Source organism: Ammospiza nelsoni, chromosome 6 (genome assembly GCF_027579445.1).
Source record: "Ammospiza nelsoni isolate bAmmNel1 chromosome 6, bAmmNel1.pri, whole genome shotgun sequence".
NCBI lineage: Eukaryota > Metazoa > Chordata > Aves > Passeriformes > Passerellidae > Ammospiza > Ammospiza nelsoni.
This window is the reverse complement of record NC_080638.1, coordinates 12448466-12457360: the sequence shown is the minus strand read 5'-3', so window position 1 is coordinate 12457360 and position 8895 is coordinate 12448466. Positions and strand designations below refer to the sequence as shown.

Genomic DNA, 8895 nt, shown 5'->3' with positions numbered 1-8895 from the left:
TGCCAGGGCCGTGCATCAGTCATGGAAGGGGCTGAGGTGGGATGGAGGGGCACTGGGACCAGGCCTCACCCGCGGGCATCCATCCTGCCTGGGCACCGAGGGGTGCCCTGTATCCACCCCGTGCCTGGCGGCAATGGCTGTCTATGTCCCCGTCTGTGTCCCCTCGGGCAGGAATGGGGGGTGCCCATGGCTGGGGCTGGGACCCCTTCAGGTACCCGTGTCCCCTGGGAAGGAACCCCACGGGTGACGCGGTGGCTGTGGGCTCCCGTCTGCCATGCTCGGTGCACCCCGAAACAGGATCAGGAGCATCCCGGGACCGCCTCGGGGCTGTGCCGGGACAGTACCGGGATCACGCCAGAAGCACGCCTAGTTCTGTACCGGAACAGTACCGGGACCGTGCCGGGACAGTACCTGAACCATCTCTAGATGGCTCCTGTACCAGGACAGTATCTAAACTACACCTGGACTGTGCCGGGACCGTGTCAGGACTGTACCAACCGGGACCGGGACAGTACCGAACCCCGCCCCGCGGTCACGCCCGGGCTCGGTGCGGTGTTGTCCCGCTCCCATTCCCGGGAGTCCCCGTTCCCGGGGCCGGGCGGGGCGGCCGCTGTCCCCGCCCCGGGGCGCTCCCGCCGCTTCCTGCGGGCACGGCCGGGACGGGGCGGGACGGGACGGGTCGGGGCGGCGGCGGTAGCGGAGCGCGGTGAGTCCGGTCCGGGCGGGAACGGGACACGGCCGTGGGGTCAGCGGGAGGGGAGCCAGGGGTCCCCGCCGGGAGGGGGCGGTCCCGAGGGTCCCCGGCCGCGGGAGTCTCCCGGTGGGGCAGGATCCGGGGGTCCCGATGCTGCAGGAGCCGTTGCATCCCGGTGAAGAGGGAGCCGAGGGGCCCGGTAGAATGGGAGTAGTCGCATCCCAGTGGAGTGGGATTCCTGGGTTCCGGTGGGGCGGGAGCCCGTGCATTCCCGCACGGCAGGATCTGTAGATCCCGGTGGAGCAGGATCCGTGGTCCTGGTGGGGCAGGAGCCGTTGCATCCCGGTGGAGCAGGATCCACGGGCCCTGGTTAGGCAGGATTCGTGAGTCCAGGGATGCCCGGAGTGAAGCAGGAGCTGGGAGTCCCCACGAAGGGGGAGTTGGGGATACTGGGGTCCCCGAGGGGCAGGGAACAGCAGGACCTTGGGGTGCTGGCAGACCCCCAGGACAGGCATCCAGAGAAATTGGGGATGTCCTCAAGCCGAGCCGGGGGTGCAGGACAGGCTGTGGCATGTGGGGTGACCCTGGACAGGGGTCCCAGTGGGAGGTGGGGGTGTTCTGCGCCCCTCCTTCGGGATTAGGCGGCGCGACGCCATGGGCGCCGGGCACTAAGAGGCTTTGTCAGCCCCGCGGCTCGGTGCCGCCTTGTCCCGGGAATGCCGTGACGCGGGGATCCCCGCGGTGCCGAGCCCCCCGAGTCCCCGCGGGCGGGAGCGCCGGCGCCCAGCCCGTGCCCGCCGGGCAGCGGCGGTGCCAGCCGGGGCCGGGAGCGACGGCCGCGGCAGCTGCGCCGGAGCCGGCGGCGACCTCCCCGCTCCCAAGGCCGCTGGGATTCTGGAAAATGCCTGGAAATGGTGAACCGCCTGCCCTTATATGGCTCCGGCGGGCTGGCGCGCCGCGGCCCCTCTCCCGGCCCGCCGTGCTGTGCCGGGATCCTGGGAAAACGCCGTGGGCTGTGCCTCGCGCCCCAACTCCCGCGCTGGAATGTGCAACGGGGCCGGCGATCCCACGGTGGGAGAAAATCCCACCTCCCTCCCGCCGGCCCGGCACCACAAACCCGGCGCCTGCCTCAGTTTCCCCCACCGGGGAGTTTTGGGAACACACCAGAGCCCCCCGTTCGGCACTCCAGGGATATCGCCCGTCCTCTGTGGCGGGGCTGGGGAGGGTCGGGGGCGTGAAGGTCGCAGCTAATCCCCCCGGGGCAGGCGGGAGCGGCAGGGCTCTGGGCGGCCGCGTGCCCACCGAAGTGACACCGGGGGGAGGGGGGTAAGAGGATCAACCCCCCCGCTCACCGGGGCGGGCTGACGGTGGCCGACGGGCCTAGGAGAGTGGCCGCGGTCCCCGTGACGTGAGACCGGCGCCTTAATCACGATGTTGTGAGCGGATTAGGATGGCCGGGGGTGGCCTTCGGGGACGAGCTCCGGTAGCCACAAATCCCCGCCCGGGTGTTAGGTGGGGGAGCCCCCGTCTGGTCCCCCCGTGCCACCTGGGGGTCTTCTTTTGTCCCCCCGGCAGGGTGGGACAAGGGTCGGACGCTGCCCAGAGGGATGCTCGGGGTCTACTGTCTCTGGTGTCACCGGCTGGGTGCCCCCCTGGGGTCGAGGTGACCCTGGGACAGGGTGCCCCAAGCCTGTAGGGGTGAGGAATTTGGGGGCTGGGGGAGCTGCTCTCCTAACCACCCAGGTCTGGGGTGCCCAGGAAGTGCCCCATGGCACGGTTGGGTGTGCCGGTACCCGGGGTTCCGGGCTGTGGCACCACTGGGGACATGGGCCCGAACCCCACTTGGGAGGCACCGCGGTGGCGTTTTGGGGGGCTCCCGGCGTGCTCGGGGAAGCCCCGGGGAGGGCGGTGGCTGGATGGCGGCCACGCGGCACGGTGGGTGTGGGGAAGCGGCGGCGGGAACCGGCCTGACCGGTTCGGTGCCGGCACCGGGGGTGCCGGGGGGCTCGGGCGGCCACGCCGCCGGCGCGGCACGTGGCCCAGCTCAAGGTCACTGTCCCCAGGGCCACCCGCCGCGGTGACCGGGCTCAGTGTCCTCGACACTCCCACACGCTTTGCCACTGGCCGCTGTTTTCTGGCCGTCCCAACCGTGTTTATGGCACTGAGCGGTTTCGGCGGCGCGGGAGGATGCCGGTGGCACCGGTGGTCCGGAAGGGCGAGCCGGCGCTGAGCTCACCTGGAAGGTGTCCCGCGGGCGCGGCGGTGACGCACGGCCCCGGTGGGTGGGGGCAGAGGCGCTCGTCGCACCCGGTCCCGGCGCGGTCTCCGGGTCTGACATGGGAAGGGGCAGGACTCCCAAATCTCAGCATTGGTGGGCTGTGCAGAGACTTTGTACCCAGGGATTTTTGGGGTCGGGGGATGCCAGCACCCCTTGGCATAGAGAGTTTGGCCATCAGGACTCTTTGTCAGGGTGAACTCCCTTGGTGCCACACACCACCCGTATTTGTGGGCTCTCCGCACCCCCTAACCTACCGTTCTCCCCCCAGAGCCGCCCTGTGCCCCACTGGTGCCGGGGGATGCCGGGATGCCGGTGCCAGCGTGCCCGCAGCGCCCTGCCCTGAGCCCCGAGCCCGGCTGTGCCATGGAGGATCCGCCTGGCACCAGGACCGAGCCGTGGGCCGAGGGGCTCCATAACGCCAACAACAACGCGTCCCCAGGGGGGTGGCCCGGTGCCCGCAGTGGGCACCCCCTGGCAGCTTTCGGGAGTCCCGGGGCCAAGCCCAGCTACCTGGACCGCGTGGTGCAGGAGATCGTGGAGTCAGAGCGCACCTACGCCCGGGACCTGCGCAGCATCGTGGAGGTGAGTGCCAGGGGGCACAAGGGGGCACACCCCTAGACACGGTGTGGGGTCTAGGGGTCCAGTGGTGCCACCGTGGGTGCCCGGCAGGGTTACCTGGGCAAGATCATCGACGCGGAGGAGCCGGTGCTGCGACCGGAGCAGGTCAGCGCGCTCTTTGGGAACATCGAGGACATCTACGAGCTCAGCAGGTGGGGGAGCAGGTGCCACTGGGAGGTGACAGGGGTAACCCTGTCCTGTGGATGTGTGGGGGGCTGTGGTCACCCTGTCCTTTCTGTGCCCCCCAGCACCCTCCTGCAAAACCTGGAGAGCTGCGCCAATGACCCCGTGGCTGTGGCCGTGTGCTTCGTCACCCGGGTAAGGGCACAGGGAGCCTTGTGGGGACACCAGGGGGGACACGTGGTCATACCAGGCTCTCACTGCGTTCCCCTTACCTGCAGAGCCAGGAATTTGCCATCTACACCCAGTACTGCAACAACTACCCCAGGTGGGTTGGGGGCACAGCTGGATGAGCAGGGAGGTGGGCAGGGGGCACACGGGTGGGCAAGGGTGGGCAGGGATCTGAGCCCCCTCCCTGCCCGCAGCTCGGTGGCGGCACTGACCGAGTGCATGAGGAGCAAGGTCCAGGCACGGTTCCTGCGGGAATGCCAGGAGCGTTTGCGCCATGCGCTGCCCCTCGGGGCCTACCTGCTTAAGCCTGTCCAGAGGATCCTCAAGTACCACCTGCTGCTCCAGGTGAGCGCCTGCCACCCAGCATGGCACAGCGTGGGCACCTGGCACAGCCTGGGGGGACAGAGGGAGGGGCTGTGGGCAGCTGGCCTAGCCTGGCTACCAGGGGTGGTACAGGGACGCGGCTTGGGTGCCTAGAGCAGTCCAGGCACCTGGCATGGCACATTCCCATGTCCTGATGCCACGTGCTGTGCCCAGGAGATCGCCAGGCACTTTGAGCACAAGGCAGGGGATGACTACGAGCTGGTGCTGGAGGCCATTGACACCATGACCTGCGTGGCCTGGTACATCAATGACATGAAGCGCAAGCACGAGCACGCCATCCGCCAGCAGGTGGGCACCGGGGACGCCAGGAGGACACCACAGGGGTGGTGGGTGGCACCAGGTGACACGAGATGGGCACTGTGGCAGGGGTGCTGATGCGCCTGTGTCTGTGCAGGAGATCCAGTCGCTGCTGCTGGGCTGGAAGGGGCCAGACCTGACGAGCTACGGGGAGCTGGTGCTGGAGGGCACATTTCGGACACAGCGGGTGCGCCACGACCGTGCCCTCTTCCTCTTCGACAAGGCCCTGCTGATCACCAAGCGCCGTGGGGACCACTATGTCTACAAGAGCCACATCCCGGTGCGGGATGAGGACAGGAGACTGTGAGGGTGACGGGGTGGGGGAACCCAGTGGGTGGCAGGGATTCCTGTGGATGCCCGGGATGGAGGGACAGGGTGGGTGTCAGGAGCCCCAGTGAGTGCTGGGGTTGGGGGAACTGGGGAATGCTGGGAACAGGGGAGCCCAGTGAGTGCAGGAACCCCCATGGGTGCTGGGGTGGGAATCAGGGATGCTGATGCCTCTCCCGGCAGTGCTCGTCGCTGATGCTGATTGAGAGCACCAGGGACTCGCTGTGCTTCAGCCTGGCACACTACAAGCACGGCAAGCAGCAGCACAGCCTGCAGGTAGGGGGGCATGGGGTGGGGGCACCCTTGGGACACCCAGGAACCCCCTGCCTGACCTCACCACCCTTCCTGTGCCCCTCAGGCCAAGAGTGTGGAGGAGAAGCGCATGTGGACTCACCACATCAAGCGGCTGATCCTGGAGAACCACCATGCCACCATCCCCCAAAAGGTGAGGTTGGTGGGATGGGCACCTCAGTGACACCAGGGACCTCCTGGCACAGCAAGGGGAGGCAGCTGTACCCCACCTTTGCTCCATTTCTCTTCATCCTCCCTCCACCCAGGCTAAGGAAGCCATCCTGGAGATGGACCTGTTCTGTAAGTGCCACAAGTGCCCTATCATTCCCTCTCTGCCCTACTGCTACCCCCCATTTTCCCTGGTGTCACTCCCTGTCCCCACAGATCCCCCACGCCTGCCCCGCTGCAGCCCTGAGCGCCTGAAGAAGAGCTGGTCCTGCCAGCCCCTGGGTGACGCTGCCACCGAGCCACTCCAGGGACGCCGGCAGTCTGGTGAGAGCCACGTGTCACCAGTGTCCCTCCTGTCCCATGTGTTCCCTCCGTCACCCCTTCAGGGCCCAGCTGTGGCTGGGTGACACCAATGCCCGTATGGAGGGTGGCACTGGGTGCTGATGGTGCCCTGTCCCTGTTCCCACAGAGCCCTTCCAGCACCAGGGGCACACGGAGACGCTGCTGGAGCGGCTGCAGGGACACGGGGGTCGCAGGCAGTCGGGTGTGGACAATGGACGGAATCAAGGGGCTCAGGGTGCTGAGGAGTTGGGGGACAGGGGGGTGATGCCACTGTCATCTCCCCTCCCCCCAGAGCCCACCAAGCACAACCTGTGGCACCCGGGCGAGCAAGGTGAGCTGGCACGACCATGGCACCGGTGTGGCGGGCAGAGGGGTGGTTGGGGGCCATGGGGGGAATTTTGGGTGCTCCCTCCACTAATCTCTGCTTTTCTCTATCCCGGCTGGCAGGGCTGAAGGTAAGGCCAGGTGTGGTGGGTTGGGGTGCCCAGTCCCTCCAGCCCTGGCACGGGGAGCTGAGCCTGGCGCTCACCCCCACACAGAACATCGGCAGCGATGGGGCACTCCTGGAAATGGGGGAACCACACCAGCACCCCAGAGCCTGGGCAGCGGTTGAGAGCATGGTGGCAGAGGAAGAGGAGGAGGAGGAAGAGGAGCCTTTGGGCAAGGACTGCCAGGAGGAGCTGCCAGGGTCCAGGGATCTGCTGTTGGAGCCCCAGAAGGAGCAGGTACCTACACCAGCCCTTCAAACCCCAGGGAGGGCATGCAGAGCACCCCAAATTGCTTCTGGGGCACTCCCACATCACTCCTGGGGTACCCCGCCCCACTACCAGGGAATCCCACTCCAGTCCAGGGCACACCCCATGTTGCTCTCAGTGCCCTCTCCCAGGGCCCCATGGCTTGGCTGGGATTTAACCCGCTCGGAGCAGCTGGGTGAGCCCCCCCCAGCTCATGACTCCCCACATTTGTCTTGCCCAGGCTGGGGAACACCCATGGGTGCTGGAGGGACCCAAGCGGCCGAGCAGCTGGGGGCCAGGGAGCTGTGAGAAGGTCAGTGCGACCCCCCGGCCCCCACCCGGGAGCGCCCAGGGACCCAGCACCCACACCCCTAACAGCAGTGCTGGGGAGCACCCCAAGGTCCCCAAATCCCCGTCCCTGGTGGGGACCCTGGCGCTGCCCAGTGGGGACAGGGAACTGGAGCACGCTGCGGAGGATTTGCAGGTGTTGAGCAGCGAGGAGGAGGAAGAGGAGGAGGGGGAAGGAGACGCCAGCATCCTGCCGCCCTCAGTGCTGGACCAGGCCAGCGTCATCGCTGAGCGGTTCGGCAGCGGCAGCAGCTTGTCCCGAAGGAGCAGCCTGGCGCTGGAGGGGACCCTGGGACGCACCCCCAGCCATGGTGGCAGCACTCTCAGCCTGGATGGGGGCCCCCCGCTCGAATCCGCGGAGCCCGGGGAGTCCCGCAGTGCCATCCCCTCTCCCGAGCCCTTCATCAGAGCCCGCCGGGAATCGCTGCTCTCCAACCGGGACCGCCTGCTCCTCGACAAGATCAAGAGCTACTACGGCCATGCCGAGCACCGCGATGCTGGCTTCGGGGTGCGCCGCCGCGAGAGCCTCTCCTTCATCCCCAAGGGGCTGGTGCGGAGCTCCGTGTGCCGCCTCAATGGGCTCCCGCGGCCCCCCGAGAGCCCTGAGCCCCCCACCCAGCCCGAGGCACCAGAGCTGTGCCAGGAGAACGGGGCGCAGCCCCCCGAGCCGCTGCTCATCCTGGAGGAGGATGATGTGGGCACCGCGGTGTCACCCCAAGGGCCACCCCCGCAGCTGCTGCTGACACCCCCTCACCTGGGCACCAAGGTGTACCAGCTGGCGCGGCAGTACAGCCTCCGCATCAAGAGCCGCCGCGCCGGCACCCGCCGCCCCCCGCTGACGCCGCAGGAGGACGGGGACCCCACCCCCAGCACGCCTTCGCTGGCTGTGCCGCAGGACGAGGCGCTGGTGGCATCCCCGTCCCCACGTGGCCCCCGCAGCCCCTCGAGCCCCGTGGGTGCTGAACCCTTCACCTGGCCCGATGTGCAGGAGCTCCGTGCCCGTTTCGGTGCCCCGCGGCCGCCGCTGGTGAGCCGGAGCCGCTCGGCGCCCGAGGGTCCCAGCCGCGGTGGGCGCCCGGCCGGGAAGGAGCGGGGCAGTGCCCGGAGCCGCAGCGCTGAGACCAACGGGGGCTCCAACACCCCGAGCCCGGCGCCAGCGCGGTACAGCAGTGACGGGGCGCTGTGGGTGGCTGCCGAAGCCCCTCTGGGCCCGGGGCAGCGGGTGCTGGTGCTGGAGCGGCTGCCGGAGCCCCCGGCCTACGTGCAGATCCGCTCGCCCACCACGCGGGAGAAGATCTGCCTGAAGGCGGTGGTGGAGCGCTGCAAAGCCTACCAGGCGTCCGAGGAGTACCGGCGGCGCTGCCCCGAGACCCCCGGCAGCCCCGAGCCGCTGCGCCACGGCCTCGTCAGGGACCTGCGGCAGAAGTTTCAGACCCTCGATGCTGCCAGCTAGGGGCAGGAACGGGTAGAACGGGTGTCCCGTGGACTCCAAGGGAAGGAGCACCCCATGGACCCCCAACCTTCCTGGGAGAAGAGGCACCACATGGACCTCAATTCTAGTTGGAAGAAGGGTCACCCCATGCATCCTCAACCCTTCTGGGAGAAGGGGCACCAAATGGACCTCCAACTTACCTGGAAGAAGGGGCACCCCATGGCCCTCCAGGCTGTTTGGAAAAAGTAACCCTTTGGGAACTTCCAGTCTGCCCAGGAGAAGGGGCACCCCCATGGATCCTCAGCCCTCTTGAAAGAAGGAGCACCCCATGGACCCCCAGCTTGTCCTGGAGAAGGGGCACCCCATGGACCCCGATGTACCTGGAAGGAGGGCCTCCCCATGGCCCCCCAGCCCACAGGAAAAGGGTCACCCTATGGACTCCCCGAACTCACCTGGCAGAAGGAGCACCCTGGGGACTCCCAACCTGCTCTGGACAAGGGACACCCCCGGTTCTCTCTGCCCACAGGACCTGGGGCACCCCAAGAACCCACTACAAGTACCAGCAGCCCCTCATGCTCCGCAGGCACTCAGCACTGCACCCCACTTGCTTTCACATCTTTATTAGAAAAAA

At 68.0% G+C, this 8895-nt stretch overlaps 1 protein-coding gene across 1 annotated transcript; it reads left to right on the top strand.

Moving 5' to 3' along the window:
- Positions 1-674: 674 nt before the first annotated feature.
- Positions 675-8875, top strand: PLEKHG3 (pleckstrin homology and RhoGEF domain containing G3). The gene is made up of 16 exons (XM_059473624.1): positions 675-706; positions 3241-3554; positions 3642-3742; positions 3839-3908; positions 3992-4038; positions 4136-4286; positions 4479-4613; positions 4720-4902; positions 5133-5225; positions 5308-5394; positions 5507-5540; positions 5625-5732; positions 5878-6081; positions 6198-6205; positions 6290-6475; positions 6726-8875. Exons 2-16 carry the CDS (start codon positions 3279-3281, stop codon positions 8283-8285), a joined length of 3243 nt encoding a protein of 1080 aa, XP_059329607.1. The 5' UTR covers positions 675-706; positions 3241-3278; the 3' UTR covers positions 8286-8875.
- Positions 8876-8895: the final 20 nt, after the last annotated feature.